The 15,900-nt window shown below is 39.6% G+C and overlaps 1 protein-coding gene across 1 annotated transcript in view; it reads left to right on the forward strand.

Annotated features, from left to right (window-relative positions):
- LOC137172973 (sodium channel protein type 3 subunit alpha-like) overlaps window positions 1-15,900 on the forward strand; it is a 243,866-nt gene that overhangs the window by 178,683 nt on the left and 49,283 nt on the right. The window contains exon 23 of the mRNA XM_067577634.1: window positions 14,352-14,475. Within this exon, the coding sequence (XP_067433735.1) occupies window positions 14,352-14,475 (124 nt within the window). The remainder of the gene's footprint in view (window positions 1-14,351; window positions 14,476-15,900) is intronic.

Raw genomic sequence — 15,900 nt, forward strand, 5'->3', positions numbered from 1 at the left:
GCGGGGTGGGGGGGGGCATCACTGCTTTCACAACACTTTAACATCAAGCTTTGTTTCCAGTGTGTGTGTGTGTGTGTGATGACCTCTCTCTCCCTCTGTAAAATCTCACTTTATTTCTTTCTGCTATTTATTGACATGAACATCCAACGTAGAAAAGAAAAGACTAGAACAGACCCACGTTTTCTATCTTCATCCTCTTGTTCTTCACGTTACATCTTGTTGGTCTTAAACTCGCTGTAGATGTTTGGAAACTGTCAGTGAACGGCATGATTCGAACTTTTCCTGAACCTGCTGAACGATCTGACCCAGTCAGTGTGGTTTTAATGGTTGTTCAGGAGAAATTTGGTTTGAAAACGATAGAAGAGGCAAAGACCAATCACAGCATAGCATATGATGACTGTGTTGTCTTATTGAAATGTTTCGTTGGAGGTTTAATAGGTTTTTTCTTTATCAGACTAAACTTTTATGGGATTCTTAAATATTTTTGCAATTTCAATGTAGTTATCAAATGTTCTTGAGTCCTGACAGTCATCTCTGTATGCCAGACAGTTCACCACTTTCAAATAATATTCACCTCTTTTGAACCACAACTATAGTTTTCCCTAATCTCTCCCCCATCCTGACTATAATCTATATTTATTTAATCATAACACTGTCTGGTCTGTCAGTAAGTAATGTGTTTGGCTCGTAGTGATGAACCTACAGAGAATTATCAGTGACTCTGCAGCTCCTCTCGGCTTTACGGAGCTTTAAAGTGAGTTTCAGCTCATTGTTTATCTGTTCGGCTGCAACTTTACTGTTCTGGTTCACTCTCAGCGTCTCATAGCGTCGTTTTCAGAGAAAAAGCTGTAAAAAGCCGCTGTACACTACCTGCTCAGCACCAAACAGACACAGTTAGCTGTAGACTAGCTGGTGAACATAGTGGAGCATTTAGCAGCTAAAGAGCCAGATATTTCCCTCAGGAGTTGGTAGAGAGTAAAAACTGAGCTAAAAGAGAGTGAATATTGGACTTACATTCACCAGGTGGACAGAAACACGACTCCACATGAATGATAATGTTGCTCCGTAACTGCTGGATGTGGAAATAAGCAACTGTTTGCTAACATGTTAGCCACAACTACTCTATAAGCTGATAATATGACAGAAGTCATGTTTAGAGACTATTCTGCTGAAAACAAGTGGACAAAAAAACATGATTTCAAGCAGCTTTAACCAGATTGAAACTACAAAGGATCAAGAATAGAACCCTGAGGAACCCCACAAGTAATTATTGACATTATCAATGTGATGATCATGTTGTAACTGCTGGATGTGGAAGCAACTGTTTGCTAACAAGTTCAACATATCAACTTAAAAGCTGATGATGTGTCAGAGTTGTGTTCACTACTTGTTTCTGCTGCCCCCATGTGGCCATACATGGCTGTACTTGCCATACATAGATATTGTTGTAGAAAGAAATAACTTTAAAATTGTTGGTATTTAAAGTTAAACATAGTTTTACTGAACATAATTTAGGGTTTTTTGCAGAATTGCATGCATTAACACACATGCAGGTGAAGCTGTTGCACTTCCCTCTCTGTCTTTTCAACATTACAAACCAGTAAAGACCAGCAGTGCTGCAGGTTTAACTGGAGATATTTTGGAGATTAGGTTTGGTCAGACGGGATTTAGAATGAAACCACAGAATGACCCTTTAACAGCCATCACACCAGCACTGACAGCACCTGGATTATCTTTTACAACGAGGCGTTCTCTTTGAAAATGAGTCTAATCTATCAACACGTAGATTAGATGTTCATATTCGTGTTGCTGCTCATAGCGTTCGCTATCCGTGAAAGCTTTAAATAGTGCGAGCGTCCCACAGAAGACATGTGGTGGTAAAAGGTTAGATATCACATGATAACATGATAAATACCATCAGATATTTGATCGCATCATTATCAGATCTCCCAGTTGTTGACGTTGCTCTTCGTCATCACTGACTAATACTGTGGCTGCAGTTAGAATAAATGAGTCTGGTCCAGTACTTTTACACACACAGGCGTTTTCACCACCAGTTGTAGACATGGCTGCTTTGTTTTTTTTGTTCAACACGTAATATTTTGACATCTAAATTATTCATGCTGGTGTTGTTTTGGGTGAGCCTCTTCGCTGCCTCAGCAACATGAATGTGAAATGATTATTTATTATTTCAAACAATATGTTTTAGCCAGAGCGCGACCCAGATAGGTAGTTAAATAATGTACCAGCAGGAAGGTGCTGCTGATACCTGAATATGGTTAGTCAGCAGCTTAGTTCAAGTACAGCTCGATCTCTCTCTCTCTCTCTCTCTGTGTAGTCTAGTCAAGGTGTTGCTGGGCGTTTAACCTCCTGCTTCACATTCAGGCTGCCTGGCTCAAGGGCAACCTGATCAGAAACAAGTTGGCTGTGAAACATGGTCATCCAGATATACAGAACAACACAAGAGTTGACCTTAGAGACTTGGATATGACTCATATGACTTCTGTGGTTCTGACATGACTCGTTCTACTCGAATATGACCTGTATGACTCGGACACGTCTGTAAGGACTCAGATCTGCACTCTGTGAGTTAAACATAACCTTTATCTCTCTGATATAACCTTTATGACCACTTGGTGATATTTTATTTTAAAAATCAGATCTGACTTGTGTGACTTGGACTTTTATGACTCAGCCATGATCTTTTTGACTTGAACATGACTTGAACTTAGGACTTGTATGGTAAATGGTAAGTGGATACAGACCCTTATATAGCACATTTCTACCTGAACAGACAAAGCGCTTTACAATTTTTGCCTTTGTGATACTGACATGACTTTTGATCTTGACTCAAAGATCACCTCTTCAATGAAACCTTTATGACTCTGACATGACCTCCGTGACTTACACATGACTTGTTTAACTCGGACATGATCTTTATGATTCAAACATGACCTCTGTGACTTGTACATGACTCCAACATTTATGATATCGACATGATTTTTTCTACTCAAAACATGACTTGTGTGACTTGGACTTTCATGACCCTGACATGACCTTTGATCTTGACTCAGAAATCCCTTTTTTGACTTGAACATGACTTCAAACATAACCTTTAGGACTCTGACATGACCTGCATGGCTTGCACATGACTTGGACACGACCTTTTAAGACTTCAAAGTCACTTGTGTGACTCTGACATGACCTTTGTGATACTGACATGACTTGTTTTACTTAAACATGACTCCGGTGACTCAGACTTTTTGATTTTTATGTCTCAGAAATGACTTTTGATCTCGACTCAGTTCCAATCATGATTCTGACATCATGTCTTGCACATGACTTGTTTAACTCGGACATGACCTTTATGGTTCAAACATGACCTCTGCGACTTGTACATGAGTTGTGTGACTCCGACATGACATTCATGATATCGACATGATTTTTTCTACTCAAGACATGACTTTTGTGACTCAGACTTTCATGACCCTGACATGACCTTTGATCTTGACTCAGAAATCACTTTTTTGACTTGAACATGACTTGTTCTGATCAAACATTACCTTTAGGACTCCAGCAGGACCTGCATTGCTTGCACATGACTCAGACATGACCTTTTAAGACTTCAAAGTCATTTGTGTGACTCTGACATGACCTTTGTGATACTGACTACTACTTCTACTCAAACATGACTCCGGTGACTCAGTTTTTTGGACTTTTATGACTCAGAAATGATTTTTGATCTAGACTCAGTTCTAATCATGATTCTGACATGACCTTCATGTCTTGCACATGACTTGTGTAATTCCGACATGACCTTTAGGATTTGCACATGACTCTTGATTTCTACATGACCTTCAAGGCTCAGACAGTAACTTTTATGCTTTGGTTGTGACCTCTGACAGTGAGACAGATTTGGTCTCAAACACTTATGAATTTTGACTCAGTTACATTTGTCAAGTAGATTTTTGGTGAAATCCCTGATAATCCAACCAGTGTTACAAAATAAACTTATCTAATAAGTGTAAAAGCCAAATTAAAGTCAAGACATTGGAGAGAAGAGTCAGAGTGAAAGACAGAGGTGGACAGACAGACAGAATGGTTGAGCGCTGCAGCAGCGTTCCAGTCTGATCTCAGGTTGCAGGTCACTGATAGCTGTTTGTTTTGCTTTTGCGCAGGACTCAATCCTTGTCTAACACCAACATATTAACACTGAGCTTATGTTTATTTATAGCTCTCTCTCTCTCTCTCTCTGTCTGTCTCGCTCTCTTTCTTTATCAGCCAGAATCAGGACTTTAAGATTCAGATTTTATAAACAAACAAACAGTTTTTGCTGTAGAAATGTTTGTTGTAAAGTTTCTGTAACTTGAAGTGATTGTTTTCATCATTGCAGATCTTTGCTGGATGATGTAATAATGTGATCCAGACTAAACTTATCTCAACTTCTTCTGATGGACAGACAATCTGAACAGCCTGTTTTTTATATATATTATTATATTATTTGTCACTGACGTTTACAGGAAGTTGGTGAACAAACATTTACTGAAGAAAAAGCAAATCTAGACGCGGTCACATGTTTATATTTGCGTTAGCTTGTAAGGATTAAAACTTTAAATTCAGCAAATACAATTACAGTCACTAATCCCAGTAAGACTCTGTTACTTTGATAACTCGTTTGATGGAGGGTTGATATCAGTGGACTGACTGCTTCAGTATGTGTTAGCTTGGTGTGGAGGCTGTGAGGACGCAGTTAGCCGCCACTAAAAGAGGAGGAATGTGACTGCAGGTAACTAAGGTTGTCTGCATGTTGTGCTTGCTAGCATTAGCCACTGATAAGGCTACATCCAGGAATCAGCTGGTTTAGTTTAGTGAGAATAATATAGTTGTGAAGTTGGAGGGGCTGCTGGTTCTGGAAGTGTTTCTCCTCAGTCTTTATTACTATTTCAAATTTTTCTTTAAACAATCTCCTCATATTACTGAAAACAGAAACTCAGGACTCTCTGGATAATGTAATGATCCTATAGGTTTATATTCTGACCACCAGTTTCAATTATTTCAACTTTGTTTCTGAGAAATCACATTTTGTCCGTGATTCTGGTGGACGGCTAAGAATACTACGATACCCATGAGCCTCGGGAGCAAATCAGAGCGAATAATAAATTCAAAATGCTTCGTTGCTAAAGTTGTAAACAAAACGTGACGCCACTGTCACCAAATTCACTCAAAAGTGACCCAGAAATTAAAACTGAACTGATTCACTCTGTAGATTGTGATCTTTTAAGCTCATTGATTGGTTGTTTCTTGCTGAAATTTTTATGTCCACGGTCTTGTACCTTCAACTTTTTACCAAAGAACCAGATATTTTCTCAAACAGCTGTTTATTTTTTGGACTGATGATTTAACTGGGAGAGTTTCATGTTGATCCAAGCTGTAGAAGAGCTCCGAGTCATATAACGTCATCTATGGGAATAATTAATGGGACTTTTACTTCCGGAATCAGGGGCGACTGAAATATCTTCATGCAGTCTGTAACATTAAGCTAACTGTTGATGGTCAGTAAATACGTCCAAACTTTCGGCCGGCTGCTTGTTAAACCACAACGTCTCCTTTTCTTCTTCTACATGTGTACAGGAGACGTAACGTGGGTGTTGAGGTTTTGAAGTTGTTTAAAAGTCACATTTGATGGAGCTGACAGCTGAGTAAAGACAGTAATGAGTCATGTAACCAATTACGTTTGCCTTTAAGTGGTTTTTTTGTGTGTCATGCCAAACATTTGGAACATCCCACATGGGATTACCAGACACTACTATCAAACAAAACATGCATCTTCCAGTGATACATATACAGAAGCATATACAAAACAAAAATCCCAAATTAATTGTTTAAAAGAACTGTTACATATCTACAGATGATCTTGATAAAAGGCTGTTTTTCTCTTCTCTCTGACTAACTGGATAGTCTGTATAAATATACAGAATGTTTCATATGTGAACAGCCAACTCAGTCTTTGTGCATCATCCATGTTTACAAGATCAATATCTATTTTTATCCTACTAAACAAAGCATTGTGCAGTTCCCAATGAAAAGGACTGTAGGAAACAAAATTGAACTAATTTTCTATCATTCAGACATCACTCAGACTGATTCTCTTCTTCTATATTAACAAACCATCCAGTTTCTACTGTCAGCAGTAAAATACCAGAACTCAGCTGGACACATACAGATCTTTGCTTTATAGACAATTATATACAGCGTAATTCTCCATACCATATACAGTTTTTATCATCGTAAATACACACAGTTTCAGTTTAGTCCATATATCATCAGCTCACTGCTCTTTACTCTGAGCAAACACAAGCTGTGTCTCAAATCACATGTTTCTGTTAGTACACTTTCATGTAGTACACTGTGAACTAGGGATGTGCCCGAATACAAATACGTTATTCAGCAAAGCACAAATAGTGGGGCTTTTTTTTACAAATATTTGTTTTATACAAATATTTTAAAAATTATTTGTTTTCAGGAATAAAAAATATCATGTTAATTACCAGGCTGGTTACATCTCTATCTCAGTGTCTCTCCTCTGCTCCGCTGTGACGTCTATCAGCAGGTCTCAACGAGGGGAGTCACATCCACCTGCTACATGACGCACATTTCCTAATTTGGACATCACTCCCAGAGTTGGGGGTGTTCCCCAGAGATAAAGCTGAGCTACTGACACAAATGAAGCGCTCCAAAGGGAACACTTCATGAACATTTATTGTAACACTTTAATTTTCTAAAATTAAAAGTGTAATAGAAAACAAAAACAGGATTTTTAAACCTCTTTCCACTTTTATTCAAATACAAATACAAATAATTTTTCTGCCTCAATAAATACAGATACAAATACAAATACTGGGCTCTCTGCACATCTCTACTGTGTACACTATATATTAACGGCATAGTGCGCGAATTTCTACAGGCTAGTGTTTTCTCAAATCAAACACAGCTGTTGTGCACTTACCGGAAATGACGATTGCAAATTAGCATTAGCTAGCGTTAACGTTATCATTAGCGCTACCAAATCATTACAGGCTGCTAAATTAACCCAAAAAACATACTGATGGCTTATATCTGACAGTATAGTGGTGCTTAGTGCTAAAAAACACATGTATAACTTACATTTGTATAAGGCGGCGATGTTCACCGTAGTTACAACGTACCCGGCCGCCATTTTCAGTTTGAAAAGTGGTCCCTCCCCTTCCGCTACATAGCCAAGATGGCGACCATTGAGGGTGAGAAGTGTCCATAATTCCACACTCAACTTTTTGACCGTTTTGAGTGCATTTTTCCACACTGCTCAGTGTGAACGCACTTATGCACTCAAAATGTTACGTGTAAATACAGAAGTGAAGCAATTTGAGACACAACAACAGACTCTGAACAAACAAATATTGACCTTTCGTTATTTAAAGAAAAAAGCTTCACCAAACCCAGAGTTGCAAAATAATAATGTGCACAATTCTGTTGACCAAGAGCTCAATAATTTGTTTATCCCATGAGTAATTACGGATTAATTTGCAATGTGTTATTAAGTTATTACATTTTCTAAGTAACTAGTCCATCACTGACCCTTTTGCCTCCTAAATGCTAAGACATGTGCTGGCTTCCTGTTTCTCTCCCTGCTGTAACTTCTTGTTTTTCTCCTCTGCTATTGTCCTCTCCACCTCTCTGTATCTCTCGCCCTATCTCTCCTCTCCCTCCAGGTCTGTTGTATGTAATTTATTTTCGGTACACAAACAGCTCACTGTAAATAGAAGCTGTTAAGCCGCTCCAGCACTCTGTTTTAATAGACCCCGTGTTTGGTTATGTAATGATTAAAAAGCTGGCCTGAGCTTTAATAGCACCATAAATCACCAAACCCGGTTTTACTGTCTCATAAAGCTTGAATCAGTTGGCGGAGGTGGGCACGGTCAACAGCCAAGGTCAAAGGTCAGACTGGAGTGTTTACAGGGGCAGTCATTAAAAGTTGCCCTTCATATACAGGATACTTGCTGTGAGTATGCGGTAGACGCTGTCAGCAAAGTAACCACACATTCTCAAAACGTCAGAGAGAGGTAGAAATGTCGTTTTAAACCATTTTAAAATGGTTTAAAATCAATATTATTAGATATTATTAATGAACAGTGCTTTATAGAGTCATTCTGCTTGTTTATAGATTCATTCTCTACCAGTGTTGGGCAGAAACACATTATTACTGATCCCAGTAACGCTCTCTTACTTTTACACTTGAGGGTTGGCGTGCTTGCTGTCTTACAGGGTTAATGGAGGTTGATATGTCTCTGTGTTCAGCTGACAGACACACCAGAAGAAGAGGAGGAGAAATGTTTATTCACATGTTGTGTGTTCTTGCTAACATTATCCACGGGTACGCCTACGCTCGGTAGTCGTCTGACACTAGTCTCGTTCAGAGTTCAGGGGTGTGAATCGTGCAGCTGTAGTCGAGACTTTCTGGAGTGCTGCGTGCAGTCGCTGAGGCTACGCTAACGCTAACTGTTAGATGGTTAATAAATCCTTCCAAACCATCTCCTGCCTGCTTGTTAAACCGCAAACGTCTCATTTTCTGTTTCCACATGTGTTAAATACAAGAGATGCAGGCTGCTTTTCTCAGATTTCAGTCACAGAAACTTAACAAACGTACATTCAAATTAAATCTTTGGCTAAAAGTCAGAGGATTGGAGGATGGAGTATAGTGAGAAATGTCAGGTTATAATATCTCTGTTTTTACTCTCTACCAACTCCTGAGGGAAATATCTGGCTCTTTAGCTGCTAAATGCTCCACTATGTTCACCAGCTAGTCTACAGCTAACTGTGTCTGTTTGCTGTTTAGTGGCTTTTTACAGCTTTTTCTCTGAAAACGACACTATGAGAGCGCTGAGAGTGAACCAGAACAGTAAAGTTGCAGCTGGACAGATAAACAATGAGCTGAAACTCACTATAAAGCTCCGTAAAGCCGAGAGGAGCTGCAGAGTCACTGATAATTCTCTGTAGGTTCATCACTACGAGCCAAACACATTACACACTTCTTTTATATTTCAAAATATATTTTGAAGGCTGAATCTGAGGCTGTAATGAGTACCAGAGAATCAGACTGCGGTTAAAATTGGATTCAGAGGACTGGAAATGGTTCAGGTCAGGTCAGCTATGAGACTACGTAATAAACACTCGGGACTCTATATGAGTGTGTGTGACTTCTGTCCCAAACTCTTAAAACCTCTCATTGGCTATTATAAACACCTGAGCTTGTGTGTTTATAACTATATTCTCCTGCATTAGTGCCAGGTGTACTCCACAGCTGCTGTGTGTGTGTGTGTGTGTGTGTGTGTGCTGCCCTGTAATGACAGCTTGTAAAACTGACTGTGACCCCCACTGCCCCTCGCAGACTCTAGCCGGTGACCTTTGACCCCTGCAGAGTTCAGGACCCCGCTAACAGATGTACAGGTGTTGCCTGCAGAGACAGGTGGACACAGCAGCTCTGCTTTGATTCTCTTATCTGTTATGAAGCAGTCGACATCAAAGCATCTTGCATCTTTCTCTACTGTCTCTACAAACAGAATCGAACAGAATAAACAAATCTGCCAGTGGGTTTATGTTATAACCCTCACTTTTAATTACATAATGTGATGTTTTATTTCAAAGATGCAAAAGTAGCAAAGCCACAAATATACTCATCATTTCTTAAATCACTTCAAGTTAAACATAAACAAATAAATCACATCATTGCCATGAAGAAGAAGCAAGTCAGACGTGTGAATAAGAGCTGTTGCATATTCAAAACACTTTGTTATTACAGTTTGGAATAAAATTCTGTCCCTGAATTCACAGAAAATTGACCCAGAATCTGAAACTGAAGTGATTAAAACTGCTGAATGTGTGAAATGTTCGTAATTGGACTTCTTCTTAAATGAGACATATTCTGCTTTTTGTGATTTTCTGTCATTTATATCCTGTCAGATGTTAAACGTGCTCAAAGTTCCAAAACCTGAGGTTAACGTATATAATAATGACTTTTCTGACACGTGTCCATAAACGCCAATCGTCTAATAATCTTTGTTGCTCCTGAGAGTTGAACTGAACTGATGTCGGATGTTAAACATGGTCAAAGTTCCAAAACTTGAGGTGAACGAACGTAGCGATGCTGCCTGCAAGTCAAAACTCAGGGCTTCAACCTGCTCTGAACGCTTCGTTTGTAAAGTGACCTCTACTTCCTCCTTGTGATGACATCAGTTTGTTCGCACATGCCCATAAAGGCCGTCTGTTCTGTAGCCTTGGTTGCTAAGGTGGTTGCTAAGGTGGTTGCTAAGGTGGTTGCTAAGGTGTTTCCATGTGTTGTTCAGCTCCAACATGTACGGATGGATTTGAGAAGTTGACATTTGGAGTAAAGAAGGAGAAAAAGAAGTGAAATCCTGCTACTATAGTTTGTTTACGTAGCCTCCGGAGCCGGAGGAAGCTTCCTGAAGCTGACCAATCAGAACAGAGTGAGCTCATCAGGAGGGCAGGGCTTAAAGAGACAGGAGCTAAAACGGCCTGTTTCAGACAGAGGCTGAACTGAGGGGCTGCATAAAGGACCAGTAGAAGATAAATAAGGAGTTTTTAACTGTAAATCATACAAAGATATTCCAGTAGAGCCCCAGAATATAAATATAGAGGCTGGACATGTGCAGAGTACGTCCCCTTTAACCAACATGCACCCTGGGAGTCGTAGTCGACCTCTCTCCTTCAGGTTTTATGCCCACGTGTACCTTTAACTTTTTTTATTAAAGAACCAGATATTTTTAGCTTTTTTAGCATCTTTTTGTACTGATGATTAAACCAGAAGCCTTTCATGTTCATCCAAACCTTGGCGTGCTCCAACTGTTAGTCACCTAACATTATCTGCACACAAAATGAACAAGACCTTCACTTCATAAAAACCTGTGATGCTCAGAATAACTGTCTACATGTGGCCGACTGAAATCAGCTCGCTAAGCTTCACATGTGATGAAAACAGGCAGTTAAATGTCATATTGTCATGTACAGTACAATATTTATGTATTTTTAGAGTATCTATAGTACAGTAATCTTTACATAATTCACATCCACAACACATTATCTGTTTCAGAGAGTCTGCATTTCTGCCTCTCTAAATCTCTGCTGTCTTCTTTTTCATCTGGTTTCCTCTTTGTCTTCTTCTCCTCTTCTGTATCTCTCTCAGTCTGCACTAATGATAAAAAATCTTATTTCTGCATTTGTTGGCAAAAAAAACGGAACAAACTATGTTATGTATGTGCTCGTTATCAGTAAACATGCCATTCCTCCTGCCTAGTGAAGATGAACAGCTCAACTCTCTTGGCTGTAACGGTGAATGAATGAAATGTCTGCTGTCGCTATGGCAGCCGCGGGCTGATTTACCTGAAACAAACACCTAAACACACCGCGCCGTGTGGGTCTCCGGTCTGCCGTCTGCACTCGGCTGTGAGAAATGGAAACAGGATTTTACAGTCCTGAAGGAGAGAGAGTGTGTGTTTAAAGATAAAAGGAATATATCGACACCAAAAGCAGAGAGTTTACGGCTGTGTTTAGGTTAATTTAAAGTGTGTGTGTGTGTGTGTGTGTGTGTGTGTGTGTGTGTGTGTGAGGCACAGTCCCTCGCTCTGATGTCCCTAATATATATATAAGTAAGTGAGTATAAGTATATAAGTATAGAAAACACACACACACACACACACATACTAAACAGGTTAAAACCTTCCAACATCATACTGGAAATATTTTTTTACTATAACTGTAACTCTTCTATTAAATTTCAAACAGAGGAGGTGAGAATTTTTTGTAGAAAATATTTAAGATGGTACTTTCTTACTTTATTAAAGGACCAGTGTGTCAAGTGTGTAGGAGAACCTACGGTGGCTGCGAAAAACGTGAAAGGTCCTCTCTAGATCCAGTGTTTGGTTTGTCCGCTCTGGGCTACCGTAGAAACATGGTGGTCCAACATGGCTCTGTAGATATAAAGGGTTCCGCTAGATGCCACTAAATTCTACATTCTGGTCCTTTAACCAAGCTTTGACATGATTCTGACTATCGGGCGTCTTTCATATTAAGAGCAGCTGCTCAGAACACAAGAAACAAATCACTTGTCATACAGTAAACTTTAAGGACACAACAAGACTAACCACCAACACTTTATGCCCTTTCATGCTGAGTTTACAATGAAATATAACCAACAGTTATCTGTTCAACTTACAGGAAGCTCATTAAGGCTGTTATTCATTCTCAGATCCTATTTTTAGATTGTATTTTGGTATAAATATCAGTCTAAAAGAATCTGAGTTGACAAAAAAATCAGATGGGAGTTTGCTCAATTATTATATTATTATGTATTTTATTACACAATTATTTATTGCTTAAAAATAAATGGACCTTGAGGTCAAGCATCAACTATAAAACCATTTGAGGGGTTTTAACTTGGAGTCTCAAAGAAGAATTTGACCATTAAACGTCTCTGCATTAAGGTGTCAAGTCATTTTTAAAAGATTTATTCCAGTTTTCATAGCTTTAACCATCATATCTCAGTAATAATAACATCGTACTCCACCAAACTGAGATCTGGGAACACTGACATCACTGAAAAGAAGTAAGACAGGCGAAGAAACGCGAGCAGTCAGCTTATAAACAAACCTCTAGGCTGCAGAAACTTATCTGAAGAGTAAAATCAGTTGTAATAAACCTCTCTGCTAAATCTCATTCCTTTACTTTGATGAAAGTAATCTGATTACATGTGATTTATTACTTAGCGGGACCTGAATGTGTTTCCCTGTCTTCAGCTCCTCTCTGGCTGCACAATAGAAACAGCTTATGAATAGAAATACATTTAAACCGCTCATTATGGACATCAACTGTCAGGAGGTTTCGGCCCAAGGCTGCAGTGTGTGTGCGCGTGTGTGTGTGTGTGTGTGTGTGTCAGAGTTTAGGTGTGTGTTCATGTCTGTTTGACTTCACCTTTTTGTGTCTGTGTGTGTTTTTGTGTGTCCAAGGCTGGCATTCGTCACAGCGGCCGCTCTCTGTTCCCAGACTCTGAATGTATTCATGAGTTAGCTGTTGACTCAGGTTAGACTTAGCTAGACCTGTACACACACACACACACACACACACACACACACACACACACACACACACACACACACTCACTCCCTGCTGTGTCTTTGTCCAGACATTTAACAAAATTTCCTCCCTCATCCCTCAGCAGAAAAACCTGTCTCCTATCCCTCCATCTCTCTGGTCCCTTTGTAAAGTTAAACTCCCATGATGCTTAGCAAACAGGGACTTTTGAAGACAGCTGGGATGGGGAGGGTGATGGGGGGGGGGGGGGGGGGGGATTTCCTGACGTCTAGTTTTGTCCAGATCTCAGAGTCAAAGTGAACAGACGGCAGTTTTCCTGTCAGTGGGAGGGAGGGTTTGGAAGGTGACGCCTCTCTGTTTTCTCAGCCAGGATTCCTGTCAGTTATGTAACATTAAATCTGACTCATTCAGCCTCGACTGCAGCAAAACGACGCTGATGATCACACAACCACAAACTATACTTTATACAAATAACACCAACGACAACACTGACACTAAAACCAATCCGAATGCTATCTCTAAACAGCGCTGGAAGAAGTATTTAAACACTTTTTATTAATGTCAACAAATCCTATGAAAAGGCCAAAGCCAACAATGAATTGCTATAGAGCGCCATCGTTGTCCAAACACTATTAAAAACCCGTTAATGATCCACGCTGCTGCACTGGGTGACATGTTCCTTCATCACCATGAACACACTCTAAAGTTTATTGTGACTCAATCCCTCACACTCCTGCTGAAATATTCACTAGAGCACCAAATGGGGATTCATCCGCCGCTGAAAATAGTCCCTCAAAAGAGAATTCTTTTCGCTGCTTCGCTGCTAAAAATTCTAATTTATTTATGTGTTTATTTGGGTCTATTTCAGCTCAAGGCTAATCACCCAAGAGTCCATCTTAGAATCACAAAAGGGCCATTTTCAGAAATACTATAGGCCTATAGCACACATACACATACGCATACAACTATGGAAACATATTCTACTACAATGAAACCTCCTGATTTATTGACCTACTGTATTTAATAAGCTTTAAATGTGTTTTTACAGTTCAAGTCTCTTTGATGGGAGTACATTGGATTTATTGAGTTATATGCTCCTCTCTCGCATTTTTCCTGCAGCTAATTGGATGACCAGTCAATCCGAGGAGGGTGTGATGGATCCGATGAATTGTAAATGGTTCTGATTGGTTGCTTCTTGCTGTTTTATTCAGCAGAAAGACGACATCAGCCTATCGGAGGGTAGTACGGTGGACCTGAGGAAGCCAGGAGAGGAAGAGGATGAGTACTCAGAGATGGCTGAAGAGGCCATGGACCCCGACAACTGCTTCCCCGACTGTAAGTACAAACACACACATACACAGTTATGAGGACTCTTTAACATTGGAGACCATTGTTCCCAATAATTGACCTGTACAGGGCAGCCACAGCCGATTTAGACAGTCGAATAAAGTTCACAGTTTAGAGGACGAGGCAACAAGGTCATACATAAATATATAATTTACACTTTAACACAGTGTCAAAACAAACATATAATGATTTAGAAAAACACCAGCTTTTATGGTTTGAGCCTCACATTAATTTCAGAGCCAGACATTTAGTGCAATTTAGAAAATTGATTAATCAGCTTTATCAAGGAAAAGTGCCAAACACTCATCTAGTTTTTCAAAAATGAGGATTTGCTGCTTTTTTGTGTTTTGGACTGTTGATCAGTAAAAACAAGTAACTTGAACCCATTACCTTTCCCTCTGGGAACCTGTAATGCTAATTTTTCACTATTTTCCGGCATATGAACGACTGCAGCCCAGGAGGTAGAGCGGGTTGTCCACTAATCGTAAGATCGGTGGTTTGATTCCCGGCTCCTCCAGTCTGCATGTCAAAGTCTCCTTGGGCAAGATACTGAACCCCAAATTGCTCCTGATGGCTGTGCTATTGGTGTGTGAGTGTGAATGGGTGAATGTGGCTTGTGGTGTAAAAGCGCTTTGAGTGGTTGGAAGACTAGAGAGGCGCATATAAATGCAGTCCGTTTACCATTTACCATTTGAATAATCAATTGATTTAGTTCCAACTATAGATGTAAGAAAGATGTCTGCCAAGTAGAGATCCAAAGAAATGGTGGTTAAGAGCGCTGTCTACCTCTAAAATATTGATGCTAATATGTAAGCAAACAGCTAAAGTAGACTTTCAACTCTAATCTCGTCAGCAGTTGTTTCGCGTTCATGCTGGAAATAACGCAATCACCAAATCTTTAGAGGTCATCAATCAGACTTCCTTATTTACTACTTTTTCCACCTGATGTGACTTTGTTTCATGAGCACTGGATAAACTATAAAAGAACAGTTCTGGCAGTTATGTGGATGATAAATCTTCATCATCATCTATAAAATTAACTACGATAATAAAAATGGGTTGAATGTTCACTCTTTTGTATTTTTTATCTGTTTATTCCACATGCTTTCACTAGCCACGAGCCCAAACCACCACCCACTCGCCCCAATACTTTCATAATGAGATTTATGACTAACCTAGGTGAAAAGCAAACAACTTGTTTCCTTCCTGACTCAGCCGGTTTAGTCCAGGAGTACAGAGATTTGTCAGTTCAGCAAAGCTAGCGTGGCCACGATAGAGAGATACAGGAGCAATAAAACACACAGGGAGAAAAGGAAGACTGGGGGAACACTGGAGTATTATTGGGCTATAACTACTGCCAGTGAAAGTCTAGTTCTAAGAGAGATGAGGTAACATATGAAGTATTGTTTTCTA

This window comes from Thunnus thynnus, chromosome 21 (assembly GCF_963924715.1).
Source record: "Thunnus thynnus chromosome 21, fThuThy2.1, whole genome shotgun sequence".
Classification (NCBI taxonomy): Eukaryota; Metazoa; Chordata; class Actinopteri; order Scombriformes; family Scombridae; genus Thunnus; species Thunnus thynnus.